The 16,242-nt window shown below is 39.7% G+C and overlaps 1 protein-coding gene across 2 annotated transcripts; it reads left to right on the top strand.

The window, feature by feature from the left end:
* Window positions 1-4,102: 4,102 nt before the first annotated feature.
* LOC131241134 (uncharacterized) lies at window positions 4,103-7,915 on the top strand. Of its 2 annotated transcripts, none has more exons than XM_058239811.1 (3): window positions 4,103-4,240; window positions 7,094-7,252; window positions 7,358-7,849. In XM_058239811.1, the coding sequence occupies exons 1-3, from the start codon at window positions 4,229-4,231 to the stop codon at window positions 7,607-7,609; spliced, it is 423 nt and encodes a 140-aa protein (XP_058095794.1). In that variant the 5' UTR covers window positions 4,103-4,228; the 3' UTR covers window positions 7,610-7,849. The 2 variants fall into 2 exon arrangements, 1 of the variants encoding a protein (XP_058095794.1); XR_009168964.1 differs by having other exon boundaries at window positions 4,186-4,240; window positions 5,671-7,252; window positions 7,358-7,915.
* The last annotated feature ends 8,327 nt before the right edge of the window (window positions 7,916-16,242 follow it).

A 16,242-nucleotide genomic window follows, 5' to 3' on the forward strand; every position in this document is an offset into this window, starting at 1 on the left:
GTAGCTAGACTAGACTCCCTGGCCCCTACAGAAGTAACGTGACCAAGTTCTGTGGGTCCCGCCATGATATATGTGTTATATCTGCACTGTTCATTCATTTGAGAATATGAATTTAGGGCAGGAGGCAAAGAATGAGTCAAATCTAAGGCTCAAATGGACCCCGCCAAAGAACACAGTGGAGAGAGTAAAGCCCACCATTAAAATTTTCTAAGGCCCACGAAAGTTTTCGATCAAACTGAAATATTTGTTTTCCCTTCTTTCATGTCTGTCTTAACTCGTGAAATCGTTGGATTTCAAATAAACATCATAATGGACCTTAGGATGGGAATCACTCTTACCACTGTTTTATGTGGTGGGGTCCACTCCAAACTTAGATCTAACTCATTCTTTGTCTCATGGCCTAAAATGATCTCTAAAAATTGATGGACGGTGTGGATACAACACATACATCATGGTGGGTCCCACAGAATCCAGTGACATCGCCTCAGTAGGGAGTCTTACAGAACACTCAGCTTGTCACTTTTGGGTGCGATGTAAAAAAGTGATTTGAATTTAAGCAAGGCAGCAACATACGGCTATATAGTTGTCCACTCTAAGCGTGAATGCATGTGGGCCCACCGTGAGTGCATGTGGTTGATCCACACCGTCCATTCGTTTATTCATATCATTTTAGGGGTTGAACCCATTATTTTGTTGGGAGAGTAGACGAGTGGTAAAAAGAAAATGAGGGGGAGATGTTTGCATATGAGAAAAATAACGGATCGAATTTGATCTAGTCGGATCGGATCCATTCGGTTCTGGTTGGTCCGAATTCACTATGATTTGGCCTCGATCCGATGAACGGTCGGATTAGACTGACCCTACTCGAACCGCACCGATCCAAGCCTTCGGATCTGTTTGGATCGGAGCGGATTGGGTAGGATCGGGTCGAATCCACCGGATCGGACTAAAAATGGCCATCTCTATGCATGCACTAAAAAAACTACATGCATAATGCATATGGCATAGAACCAAGCTGTCCAAATCGTATATCTCAATTGGAGTGGGCCATCAACAAAAATAAAGAAAAAAATACATCGAATCTACATCGTAATGGGCTGATTGGTAGAAATCTACGGGACTGTTAAAATAAAAAAACATTCAACAGTCCAAATAAAAAAATAATTAATCAATATTTTTTAATAAAATTGTTGCTGCTTCGTTTTCGGCTGTATGTATGCGGGTGTGCTAGAGTTGAATTTTTGGTTCAATTTAAACTGAATAACTATAACCTCAAGCGCCAAGATTGCCAGACACGCAGTGTACAAGCGAGATCTGATAATATCATATAAATGTTTAACCACTCGCTCAATGCATGAACAACATTAGACAATATTCAAAGGGTAGGGTTCGTACTCTGATAATAGGTTACACCTTTACATTTCATGCAAAAAAACTTTTCCATACAAATAAAGTGGCATGAGAAAGGTATTCTTACCGTCGGTTATGAAGAATAGTTGTAAAACACATTTTTGAGTGAAAAATTGAATCTAACAAGCTAGCGTAGGCTCAAATTACAACTAAAATTACCGATTACTTAATTAATGCTACGAATTACACTATCAATGCAAACAACAAATTGAAATTAAAGAATTGTACTAAAATGTAATTTACTTGGTACGAAAAGTAAATAATTGCACTAAGGAATGTAATTGATTGGTAATTGAAAATAATGTTTGGTTTGATTTGGTTGGTATAGGACGTCTTTTATTACCAAATTTCTTTGCTATTTATAGTCAAGATCTAGCCATCCAAATCATTTTCATGTTACGATGATTACCATAACCATTCGGCACTACTCAATTTTCTGTCTCTTCTTTCATCATCTGTCTTATAATTGCTTATTCATAATTGTTCTTCCATTAGTCATTTAAACAATGACACGGTATTATTTAATGAGTTTCAGTTGTATTACTAAGAAATTTTCTTTATGTATCGCTGCAAATCTACAAATACACCCTGATTATTCATATTGATCACACATAACCTATCTGATTGATTCTCGTGACGAATTATGATAATATGGATAATAAAATAACTAATTTTATTTTTAGTTTTGTACCTACCTGGTGTTTTTCCCAAATTTTTAAGGCTTTATTAACAGTTAAATGAATGGCACGTCTGCAATCTTTAAGTGCATGAGAATGAACTATCATGGTCTACCAGAGTATAATAACTCTCCCAAACAAACAAATGTTCGCGCCGGCGATCTAGGAAAGTCCAATCGTGGAGATGGTAAAGCGATTCGCGCGAGGAGGAAGTAAGAGGTGAATCGCCAACTCAGAAAACCCGATAAAAGAAGTGAAGATCAGGGCAGTGTACCGAGTCGGGCTCAAAGAAAATATTCCCCATCTCGAGCTTGGTATATTTATCAGGTGTACAGCATGTGACATTCATCACCCGTCCGTTGCAGCTTTTCTTTGTAACCGTTCATCTTTCCCGCAGCAGTGTGGCCTCCCCGATACATGGACGTGGAGTGATTTACAGGTCAGGATCTTTTCACGATCGGCCCCACATATCGATTGTTCTTGACACGTGTGCTGAGAATCACTGACCCTAATTATCTACAACACCCTGTGGGCCCAACCGAAATGTCTATGTGAAATCCACTCCGCCCATCACGTAAGAACCCTTATATCCACTATACATGCAAAATACCAGCGCCATAAAAATCCCAGGTGGGACACACACCAATGTGGAAATTTCAAAATTAAGCCTAAAACCTTTAAGTTAACGCGGTGTGGCCTTCACTTGTTTTGGGAAAGCTTCATCCTGGTGAGTTACACCTGATGAACGGGTTTGATGAAAGACAGGAACATACCTATGGTTGGCATTTCATCCCACCATGCCCTGCGGTGTGGATCACCTGAGTTGTAAATCTATCTAATTTATAGCCTTCGGTCCTAGGATCTAGGAGCGCACCTAATGGACGGAGTAGATTTAACAAAGACAACATACGAACCACGCGCTGCGTAAAACAGGTAAGAACCGAGGCGGTTAGGTAGAACCGGGTAACACGTTAGTGGGTGTTTCCCTTACCGTGGGGCCACCTTGATGTATATGTTGTATATCCACACGGTCCATCAGTTTTTTCAGCTCATTTTAGAATATGACTGAAAAATGAAGCAGATCAAAATTTCAAGTGGACCACACTGTAGGGATGATTGCTCACCGAAAAAAATTAAGTGGGGGCTATGAAAGTTTTGGATCAAGCTGACATTTTTGTTTTCCCTTCATAAAGGTCTGTCTGAACTTAACAACAGCTTGGATGGAAAATAAACATTACGGTGGGCCCTAGGAATTTTTAATGGTGGGCGTTCATTCACCACTATTCTATTTCTAGTGGTGTGGTCCACTTGATATTTTAATGTACTTAATTTTTTGGAACCATGCCCTAAAATGAGATGGAAAAACTGATGGACGGTGTTGATGTACAATACATATATCAAGGTGGGCCCAGGGTCAGGGAAACACCCAATGGTGTGTTACTCGGGTGACACCTAATCCGCTCTCGAAAGAATCGCCTCTTCAACGGAAACGGATTGGCTACTCCCCTGCCACCAGCCCGGTGGCTGATGTTCGGTGCTCTGTGGGCCCACCATGATTTATGTGTTTCATCTATTTCCATTCATCCATTTTTTAGTTTTTACTGGTCATTTTATGGCTCGAACCCAGGGATGTCCACTATTAAAATCCTCCTAAGGCTCACTGTACTATTTATTTGACATCCAATCTTTTGATTAGGTCATACAGATCCTGATGAAGGTAAAAAACAAAGATCTGCTTGATCCTAAACTTTTATGACCTCCAAAAAGTTTTTAATGGTCGACGTTCATTCAACACTGTTTCCTGTAATGTGATCTACTTGAGATTGGAATATATCTCATTTTTGGTATCATATCATAAAATGATCTATAAAAATAGATTTATGGCATGGATGAAACACATACATCATGGTGGGGCCCACAGAGAAAAGACCACTAGCCATTGGCTGGTGGCAGGGGGAGTAGCCAATCCGTTTCCTCTTCAACGTCTTCTCGCGCGAATAGACGGAGCATTTGTCGGTGCAACCATCATTTGTGGGACCCACGTTCATCAACGGACATAAAAGACTCTTCCAACCATCATTACGCTCGTTTTTGTATCGTTTCTGACTAAATTTCTCTCAGTCTTCGGTCTCTTCCACGCCATGGCTGCTCAGGTCAGTCTCTCCAATCCCCCTCCAGCCCATGAAAAGTCACCAAATTCTAATTAATGAAAAAATTAAAAAAATCAAAGAAGCAATTCTCTTTTTCTTTTCGTGTTTAAGCATGCATTTGTTTTGATTCTTACTTATTTTGATTTGGTTGTGTTATACGCTTGCTTTGAATTGAGAGAGTGATAGATCTCATTCCAAAAAATTCTTGTTTCCTGATTTCGTGGGTATTTCTTTAGGATCGAGTTTGTTCTTTGTATGTGTGGGGCCCATGTTTCAGTGATCCGGACTGTTGGATTGGTGGGACCCATCTCGGATGGAACTTGCCCGGACCGGATTGGAAGATCCTTGCCGTCCAGTGTTGGGGCCGTTTTCTGTTGAATGTGACTGTATTCTCTTTCTTAATTGTCTACTTGCCGGCCACCAATGGATGAGTTGGGATTGTCTCGTCGACGCAGGTTTTGGGGGCATGGTCCGTTAACTGTTGGTCCCATCAGATCAACGGTCTGGATCGAAGCACCACAGCCCCACTTGTACAAAATAAGGAATGGTGGACACTATGATTTTTCGGATTGCTGGATCGAATAGTTCATCATTTCTTTGTAGGACTAATTTAGGAGTCGTTGGACCCCCTACCAAATCTCAACAATCAATACAATTCATCTGGTGGCCCCAGTGGTAGATGGCCCACTGTGAGAAAATCATGCCACTTGCTTGATCTTGCTCATCCAACCATGGTACTTCTGCTTAAAGAATGTGAACTGTACATCTTTTAAGGCCTTAGCTGCTGGTTTACAATCCAGTGTAGAGCCTACAGATTTTCCAATGACTGGGATAATTTCACCATTATCCATCCATGAAAGGGGTCTGAGACAAAAAGATGGTTGGAATCTGATGTTTTCCTACATTTGCAAAAGGAACCCAACAAAAAGATGTTTGGAATCTGTTGTGTAGAACTTTCTTGCAGACATCTGGTCTGTGATTTGTCATATTACATGATTTAGGGTGTGTTTGGATTCACTATTATAAATCTCATAAAGTGGAAATAGCTGAATCCTAATTTCCTTAAGAGTTTGTATTAGGTTCTCGTCTCCAAATTACAATTTACTTTCAAGTTGGACTTAAAAAGAGGTGACTGCTATTTTGAGGGCTACTTCCATACTACAAATGCTAGAATACATCCAAACTCAATCTTAAGATTGAATTTTGAATAGACTGAATGCTTGCAATTTAATTCACTTGTGCATCCAAACATGATCTTAGAAAATCTTATCTTGTCACCTCTATGGGCAGTTTTTTTTCTCATCTTTTCTTTTTTTGGGGTTTTTTTTAAAAAAAAATTATTATTGTTGCTTAATTTACATAAAATGGAACTCTGTTTTTAATTTTGGTGTATGTAAAGAATCACTGAATATCTCTCCATGCCGTCACCATAGATGTAGAAGTAATTTCAAGCTGGAAGATATGTTGAAGTCACTGAAAATTGTGGAACAAGAACCGACAAGATGAACAGGGCAGTCGAATTTTGTATTACTAAGCTCATTCCAATGCATTTTTGTTGATGTGGGACATTTAAACTTATAACAGCCTTTGAACATTGTCAAGATTGGCAAGGTTCTCTTGTTTTGGATGGATAGGCCATTTTGTTAGAAACATGGATATGAATGTAGTCATGTTTGTGCTATAATCTGACTCATGATGCTAGAGGATAAAAGGCAGGACACCAAGAGGGGACTTTTCTATTTTTATCAAAATGTAACAGATATAGCTGATTGTAGCCCTTATGATACAGACTCTGTATGATATGGGCATCCAGCTATTGACTGGTCTCTTGTGATCTTATTGTATATGAATTTCTAGCTTATAAAATATGCCTTTATTGTATTTCTCTTATCCTGTTGGCATTATAACTAAGTTGGGATTCTTCCATGCTTCTCAGTTTCATGTCCTAAGCCTGAAACAACTGCATATATGGAGCTGAGCTTTTTGACCCAAACCTACATGAAATGTAGCCATCGAAAAACATTATGTGAACTTTGCAAATCAGTGCCATAATACACACCAGGTTGGATTTGTGTGATGACCCACTTGGATTTGAGTGCTTTCCATAACGGTCATGGGTTCACTCTCATCACCAACCACACCTTACTGAAATTTAGTTCATCATTTACACTTAAAGAGTTGGTTGCTTTTACTCATGCTGATCTGCACAACTAGAAGCTACATATTCCTTGCACACATCCCGTATTATGGACCATATCTAGCATTGGTACAAAAGTATCGGGTTTCGTCTCAGATTCTAGTGAGATTGTACTGTTATTTGAGATAATATCTAATCCTGCTATTCAACTTCTTTCCTAGAATTAGTCTCTTGCATAAAACAAGAGTGAGTTTGTCCGATTATTTTTGCAGAGCTGCTGCTGCTGCATTGTTGTATTTTATTTGTTTTCTTTTTTTTCTTTTTGAGAATAGAATCTGACTCTTAATCTTCAAAAAAAAAAAAAAAAGGTGAGGTATTTGGATTGCTTCAGAACTGATGTTTCAATCAGTAAACACGCCAACTTCCTTAAATTCCTTGTACCCTTCAGCTTCATAATCCATTCAGTCTACAAACCAAGTCTCTAGTGTGGTGTCGGTTCCTAGTCCATGTGATGACCTTCCATGATTTTCCATTCAATGCCCAATAGGCACTTTTAATGCTCTGGTTGAAATTAACGAAAATTGCATTGAGTTCTCATTGATAACCAATATTGCATTGAGTTCTCATTGATAACCAATATACATCAGTGCTCCTCTCACTATTCTATTTTATAATGGTTTGAATACAGAACAATCCTCATGCACTAACCTTTTTCCCAGGTCAACGGGATGGCCAGTGGATGGCCACTTGGGTTGGAGAACATGAACATGAGACTTAGGCTGATGGATGCCTCGCAAGCTGCCTCTTTCAATCCCAACTCCTTCAACATGCGCTCAATCAGTTCCTCTTCATTATCATCCTCTGACCTTGACACTGAGGTGATTCCTTGCCCATTTCTTGTTGTGTTGATTTTTTAAAAATAATAATAAACTTTTTTAAAAAAATGCTAATTTTTTATTTTTTATTTTTTTTGAAATTGGCAGTCCACAAAATCCTTCTTCCAAGAACATAGCAGTGTGACATTGGGAAGACTTATAGGGATAAAACCAGGGGATGGGGACTTGTATTTCACTAGCTCGGGTCACCACGAGGAACATGGCCGGGTATCCATTGTAAGAGTTGCTTCACATGCTTCAGAGAGGCACAAAACGGAAGTGTGCCAAGGCATATGTGTACCTTTGATACTGAGTATTCTTGTAAAGATGACCCGGGCCAGAAACAGTTCAGGACGTTGAAGTAGGCTGCCAAGCTGGTAACATTGAGAAGTCTCGTCTATCATTTGCATTTGTGCTGATGAGTGTGATTTTGAACTGGTCATTTCAGTTCAGCTTGAAGAGGGTGTTATAATTTCCATGTGGAAGAAATTTTCGAGTATTTTCTTGGTTCTTTTTAGGTGAAGAAAGCCATCTTGGCATGAATGATAATCGTCTTGGTATTACTGAAAAATCTGATCAAGGAATCAGTTTAGTCCATAATTCTTCTGTAACATGATGTTTACATGTGCAGCAACGAATCTCATTCTCAATACAATTTTTACTTCTTATGCCATAAGAAGCTTTAGTGGTAATTAATTGGACTCTCATACATCATAATGCGTTGAAACACATGTTTTCAGTGTAGACCGGCAGACAAATCATACAGTTGGTGGGCCTCACCATGGATTGAAAATCTCTTGACCGGACGATCAACCACTACGTTCCCCAATTTCAGGCGTTCATGTTGGGTACAGCCAGGATTGGTTCCCTTGAAACCAAATTATCATGATATGGTTACAGCGAGGATTGCTTACTGCTCATGAATGCATTCATGTTAAGAACTTGAACGTTTTTTGTAGTATTATCACAGGTTGAATTTGTTGCTGAAACTGAGGATTCTAGAGTTAAAAATCCCAGTAGATCTAGATTTCAAATCTCTGCAGGGGTTTTTGAGCCAGGGACGATACAAGGTGGGGCCCATCAAATGGATGGTCCATATTGATCCAACTGGACGCCCATTGCATGGTGTGATGAGAATTGCACCATTCCTCTTAAAATTACATTGAGACAGTCCTATTTATTGGACTGCCGCGTGGGCCTAAGTAGCCCAAACAGGCTTTAGTGCTCCAGCGGATATTTTGATTTGGGGCTGACTTGGTTCCTATTGGCAGTTAGGGCTGGGGTTGGTTCATGTTATCAAGAAGCGAAATCTGGAAAAGGCCCAGCACCTTGGTGGAACTACCAAGATGCAGTCTAAGGGTGCAATTTGGGTGGGGTGGGGTGGGGTGGAGTGGGGTGGGTTGGGTTGAGTCTGACTGGGGTTTTGTTGGGTCAGGTTGAGGATCAGCCACAGCCATCCAACCTCAAGAGGACCCAACTCTACTGGGATTTCAACATGAGATGCTCAACTCAAAACTGACCAGAGTTCCTCTATACTTAACCCTCAAGCAACCCAACCTAACTTGACCCAAATACTTGTGATTATTCCCAACCCAACTAATGCAGGGGCATTTTTTACACTGGGCTGGAGTGGGGTAACCTGTAGGATGCGGGGAAACACTTTGAGTGGGTTGCCCGTGTGAAGCAGAACCCATGTGAATTAGTGCGCACAAGGGGGTTTAACGGAGGTCATAACATATGCGATGTGGGACTTGGGCTAGAAAATAAGGGGATTGATTCGCCACTCTCTACCTATTCAAGCTTTTAGAGCAAGTCGTATTAAAGTAAGAAGTCTTGGGCAAATTGTACTACATCAAAGTGGTATTAAAGTGAGAAACCCTTCCCAGCTCGCAGTCCTAGTTCTTGTGATTTCTATGACATTAAAATACGTGTGCACGGCCAGGCCCATAATTCTATTTGATGGTTTTGGGCCAATCTATCAATGCCTTCAAATCTCACCACAACTGTGGGTCGATGTCATTAAGACCGTCCAAAACGTGAGCCCGATATGGATGGGTCGTAGCCAAAGTTGCACCCAACGGCGGTGGCCAGATAAATTGCGGGTTCTAGGATTCACGTTCCATCAAACACTGAACACGTGTACCAGGGTGATCATTGGTGATCATGATCTATTGACCAGACCTCTAGACAAAGAATAAAATATTTGATACTCAGGCAAGTGATGGATGATTAACAGGCACTTACAAATTACTCAGAAATTGCATGTGGTATACAAGTATTCAAATTAAGATGTCCAGTTGGTGGGTCCCAGTTTAAGATATATCATCAATAAAAAATAAAAAATTATGCTTATTTGATTAGCAGACTAAGGCCTCATTTGTTAAATCTGAAGTCTAAAGACTGAATCTTGAAATCTGAAGCCTAAATATGAAATTAAAGTCAAAAAACTTGTTTGATAATTACGGCTGAATTCTGAAAATTAAGTACTGAATTTGAAACAACTTATTTGTTAGCAAACCTATGAAATGTCAGATATATGTTAAATATGTTAAATATGTTAATTTGACACATTTGCCCCTATCTCCCATTTGGAAATGTTTTACATTATAGAGAAATTATTTTTTATTGAATCAAAATAAAATCATTATATTTAATTCAAATAAACTAAAATAATTAATAGAAAACTAAAATATCATTATTCATATGGCCTTCAATTCCTCTTAGCGGGAAGATTGTCACCCTGTGTCATGTGGGCTTGAGCAAAAGTAGCAACGAAACCTTCAAATAAGGCACATGGAACTGGTGAGACAATGGCGAGATTCGTTACCGAAGTGACATCACCAAGTTCTGTGGGCCCACTATGATGTATGTGGGCCGCTATGATGTATATTCTTTATCTACGCTGTCCACCTATTTGGAGATATAATTTTAGGGTATGAGTTAAAGAATGAGCCAGATCCAAATATGTAGTTTACCCCACCACAAAAAATAGTGGGGAGATTCATGCCTACCGTGGAAACCTTCCTAAGGCTCGCCACGATTTTTATTTGAAATACAACATGTTCACAAGTTAACACATACATGAAAGAAGGGAAAAAACAAATATCGGCTTGATCAAAAACTTTTGTGGCCTATTTATGTTTTTAATAGTGGGCGTCACTCTCCCCATTGTTTTCTATGGCGAGGTCTAATGGAGCTTTGGATTTGACTCATTCTTTGAACCTTTACCTAAATTTATCTTTCCAAATGAATGAACGGCCTGGATACGAAACATACATCATGATGGGATCCACAGAACTTGGTGACGTCACTTCAGTAGCAAGTCTCGATGGGACGCGGATTTCCCGCGGAAGCCTTTCGCAGGAAGTTCCTGTGCAAGGATTCTAGGTGGGTATATTGCGATGTTTGTGAGAAATCAAACCCGTCCATCTGTTATTCAACATCATTTTAAGACGTGCTACCAAAAAATGAGGAGGATCCAAAACTCAAGTGGGCCATAGGAGATGAAATAGTGGGGAAAGGAATGCCTATCATTGAAACCTTCCTAGGCTCCACCTTGCTGTTTATATGCCATCTAAACCGTTTATAAGGTCATTTTCACTCAGATAAAGTGAAAACACCTAAAAATTAGACCGTTACAAAACTTTTATGGCCATATAAATGTTTCAACGCGTCTCTAAATCTCTACTATTTCCTCTCATGTGGCCCTCTTGAGTTTTGGATCCTCTTCATTTTTGATCTCACATCATAAAATGAGCTTAAAAAAGCAGATGGAGGGATTTGATTTCTCACAAACATCTAAGTTGGCCCCACACAGAATCCTTGAGTGGGAAATCGTCGGTATCCCATCCACGTCCACGGAAACAGATTGGCTACCCACCTGCTCCCCTGCCACCAGACAATGGCTGGTGGTCGGTACTATGTGGGCCCCACCATGATGTATGTGTTTCATCCATGTTGTTCATCTATGTTTCTATATCATTTTATAATATGAGATAAAAAAATGAGGTATATCCCAATCTCAAGTGGTCCACATTATAGGAAAACAATGTTGAATGAACATCGACCACTAAAAACTTTTTGGGGGCCATAAAAGTTTTGGATCAAGCTGATCTTTGTTTTTTTCCATTCATCTGGGTCCATATAACCTAATCAACAGATTGGATGTCAAAACAGTACATTGGGCCTTAGGAGAATTTTAATGGTGGATATCCAATCACTATTGTTTTCCTGTGGTGTGGCCCACTTGAGATTTATATTCCTCTCATTTTTGGTCTCAAGCCCTAAAATGATCTTTTAAAAATGGATGAAACACATACATCATGGTGGGCTCAGAGAAGTGCACTATGTTAAAAGTTGGGATGTGTCTAACGCAAGGGAGAAAATCTCTCCAAAAGGACAATTTCGGATTAAAAAAATAATAATGGGGCACATTCTTCATTTCCCATTAAGCTAGACTCCCATTATAGAAAATTTTCGACATAAAGGACTCCCATCACGGAAAAAATTCAACATAAAATCGTGGAGCACTTTCCTTCTTATGCGTTACCAAACACCACTAAACATGAAACATTTCCAAATTCCGCATTAAGTACAAAAATTCAGCGTTAACAAACAAAGATATTTATTCGACAGTTAAAAGTGAAAATATCCAACGGTCCCATTTCAACAAACAAGTGTCCATGAGTCAGATGTTGGGATCATTCCACTAATCTGATTTTGGTACGGTGACTTAGCAATGGTAAATACCGCAATCAGGGTTAACATATGCCTTGTGTACAGTTTCTGAAAACATGCCTATCAAGAGTTACATGTATCTAGAATATCAATAACTCGCCCTGAACAAGATGAGAAGGGCGAAAACAGAAGGGATTCTTGCCTGGCATGGTCTCAAACTTCCACGTGTGGGCAGTTCATCAGGTGGGACCAACAGCATTGTGCTCCGACGCTGAGTAGAACAGCCCATTTATCGAACTGTCCACACATATGTACTAAATGTGGACCACCGGACTATTTATCACCCCACCTGGTTAACAGATTGTCCTGATTTATAGCCGGTGACTGGTTTTTCTTATTAGGTTTTTTAAAATGTAGCAAAAAATTAAAGTTTTTCATAACCCTAGATTGCCTGATTGATTCTTATGGATCTCCCTCTTGATATATCCAAGTTAAAAGAAGAAGAAAAGAATATAAATCCTATGTTAGAATTCACTTGATCAAGCTGGCCAAAGAACTTTTGATTTTTTCTTTATCAATCTTCGAAAGTACCAATCTTCTCCCATTACAAATGAAGAAGAGTTGAGAGCCCAATATGCAACCCTGAGGCAGCTAAGGGAGAATGCGTGATGGAAGAAGTAGGGAGAAAGGGTTCTCTCCCCCTCTCTCTCTGACGCACATAAGGGATGGGGCATTCAAGGCTCGCTTTACCCTACACGTCCTCCCCATTTGAGGGAAGATCTATAAAGCTAGATTGCAAGAATCAAGGCTAAGATTGAACAGAGCACATATAGCCTACAATCAAGCGAAATCATTCAAAATCAATTTTGTATATTTTTGCAACTACTGCATAATTTTAGCTAAATTGATGTACATTGCCTTAAATAGTTTTTCCTAGCTATGTATATAAGTCAGCACATATTACATCAATAAAGTGTGGGAAAATTATTCATTGAAACTATTGCAATCTTTATTCTCTTACATACTTATAAAAAGGAAAGTAAAGTCTTATGGAGGCACCAATTATGATATTTTTGTTGGAATTTAACCAAGTAGTGGGTCACACATGGTACATGCATCAAGGTGGAGGATGTGGATGGTTTGGATCAGTTCAATGGGCATCAGTGAGGCCTATATAGATAGAGTGTATACAACTTTTTTTATCTGACGCTAAAGTACCATATCCACTGTTGTGAAATAGGAAGTCTCACTGGGCTTTTTGTAGTTGAGGGAGCGTGAGGTGGGATGTGCATACCCGTGAATCTTACGATGGGAATGATTCATCTTGAAGAGTTGCCCTATATTAACATCCGGTCCCCAACTATAGAAGTATATGAATTCGCATAGTTACAAGTAAGTTCTTAAAAACTAGTAATTCATTAATTGTCTCCTAAAAGTTTTAACGGACCTTAATAAATATGCCCAATTACACCCACTTTAACTGGTTACAAGACGACCTCATAAAGTGAGCAAAAACTATATAATAAATTTTTTTCCCATATAACTACCTACCTTTTAAGCTATTCTTTCAAAATATTTAAAGTGAAACGAATGAGGCTTGCATAACCGTTTACTATCATATACTGCTGGAGTTACATATGATTTATAAAATATAATTATTAGAATACTAAAATCGCCATCTTTTAATCACTGTTGTTTTCATATGGTGTGGTCCACCAGAGACCTTGATCTCCCTCATTTTTGGGCTTGTGTCTTAAGATGATTTCGAAAAAAATGAATGGACGATGTGGATAAAAATATACATTTTGGAAGTAGAGCTGGGGATGGGACCATTTGGCTCGTCCGACTTGACCAGAACTGATTAGGTGAGCCAATTCGAACCGAGTAGACTTCATCCAATTCGAATTCAAAACTGAGTCGAGTTCAAGTCGCCTAGTAACTTGACTCAACTTAACCCGTAATCCAACTCAGTACTGACTCAACTTGATCCGAAACCTGACTCGTGTGTGTGTGTGTGTGTGTGTGTGTGTGTGTGTGTGTGTGTGTGTGTGTAACTTATATTTGAAATTTTAGATATGAGATGTGGTATAGTTGATGGAGAGGCTACAATTCCAGTGTATGCACCTAGGTTTTGAGTTGCAATTTCAACTCCTGGATACCCATTGCATTTGACCCGACTCGGTGCTTGTGATCGAGTCGGACTCAATCCTAATTAGTCTAGGGCAAACTCGGACTCGTATCACCTAAGGTATGCTGGACTCAATGCCAAAGTAGAGTTGAGTTTGGGTCAATTCTATTTAAAAATTGAATAAAGTTGGGTCAACCCTAACTTTGTCCGACTTGACTCGATGCCCAACTCTACGTGGAAGGGCCCACATAGTATCGTCCAGCAAGTTCGGCTACTGGCAGCTTTTACACGTAATTTGTGGCCCGGTTCGGTGGATCCCAATCCACCAAGGTCATTGGATCCCTAACTGTGAGATCACCATGATGTATGTACCTTACATCCACACCATCCATTCATTTTGACAGCTTATTTTAAGACATTGTCTCAAAAATTAAATAGATCCAAATCTATGTGGACCACACTACAAGAAATAGTTGTTATTAAATCCCCACCATTAAAAACTTCATGGGGGCCACTAGAATGTTTATGTTCCATCCAACTTGTTGATAAGGTCACAAAGACTTGGATGAATAGATCACGCAAATATCAGCTTGATCCAAAACTTTGATTGGTCACAAGAAGTTTTTAATGGTTGATTACCCTTGTCACCGTTTCTTATACTAAGGTCTACCTGAGATTTGGATGTGCTTCATATTTTGGATCGTATCCCAAAATGAGTTTTCAAACCAGCGGTGCGAATACAAGGCATATACATCATGGTAAGCCTCACAATTAGGGGTGTCACCTACTTCGATGGATCCTCGATTCTATGATGGAAGCCTACTGACACTATCAATACCCAATAGCTACCGGACGGTGCTCATGATATATGTGTTATCCATTTTTCCATATCATTTTAAGGCATGATTTGAAAACGAAGCATATCCAAATCTCATGTGGACCACACCATATGAAACAATAGTAATTGAACCCCGCCCTTAAAAACTTATTAAGGTCACAAAAGTTTTGAAGGAAGGTGATATTTGTGTTTTCCCTTCATTTACATATATACAACATTATCAACAAGTTGAATGAAAAATAAACATTATTATGGGCCTTAGAAAGTTTTTAATGATAGGCTTTTAGTCTACTTTAGATTGGGATCCACCTCATTTTTCGGATTATGCGCTAAAATAATCTTGAAAGGTATATAAGTGGTGTGAATAAAACAAAAACATCATGGTGGGGACCATTGAGCATCTACTAGCCACCTAGCTGCGGGCAGCCTAGTAGGCAATCCGTGTCCTGCTTTTATGGGAGTGGAATAGATGAGACCCTGGCCTCACCCAAGACGGGAAGCGGATTGCGTAGTGAGTTACGCTCGAGTAAACTCTGTGAGGTCCACCATGATTTTTTTAATTTGATATGCTCCGTCCATCCATTTTAGAAGATATTTTTAGTACATGAATCCAAAAATGAATTATATAGAATGTTAAAATGGACCACACCATAGGAAATAGTTGAATTAGGCGTCTACTGTTGAAAAATTATTGGGGGCGACAAAAGTTTTGGATCAAGCTTAGGGCCCGTTTGGCCGGGCGGATTGGAAGGGATTGGATGATATTGGCGGGGATTGGAAGTTAAATCCTGGGATTGGCCGGGCGTGCCAAACAGACTGGGTGACCTGATCCCGGGATATAGCAATCCCATGGATCTTAAGACAATCCGCTGACAACACCATCATTACCTTTAAATCCCATCTAATTCACCCTAATCCATTCAAATTTGCCTGGCACCTGTTTGGTTTGGGGGATTGGAAGGGATGGGAAGGTTTAATCCCGGGATTGGCCGGGCGTGGCAAACAGGCTCGATATAGCAATCCCATGGATCTTAAGACAATCCACTGACAACACCATCATCACCTTGAAATCCATGCCATCCACCCTAATACCATTCAATCCCTTCCAATCCACCCGGCCAAACGGGCCCTTAGTGTAGCACACACCAGATATATATAACTGATGTATTGATGTTAGCAAGTTCTGTGGGTCTAATCATAAGTTATGTGTTGTATCCAAACTGTCCATCCATTTGGCGAGCTCGTCTTAAGGCTTGAGACGAAAAATAAGAGAGATCTAACTATCAAGTGGACCACACGGCAAAAAGCAGTGGGGGATTGATCGTCTACCATTGAAACCCTTTTATGGGG

Source organism: Magnolia sinica, chromosome 3 (assembly GCF_029962835.1).
Source record: "Magnolia sinica isolate HGM2019 chromosome 3, MsV1, whole genome shotgun sequence".
NCBI classification, from domain to species: Eukaryota; Viridiplantae; Streptophyta; class Magnoliopsida; order Magnoliales; family Magnoliaceae; genus Magnolia; species Magnolia sinica.

What these genes read in the sequence shown, in the direction of transcription:
- LOC131241134 (XM_058239811.1), top strand. An exon ending in CCTCTGACCTTGACACTGAG is followed by an intron (nt 7,253 to 7,357) that starts GTGATTCCTTGC and finishes TGAAATTGGCAG; the next exon opens with TCCACAAAATCCTTCTTCCA.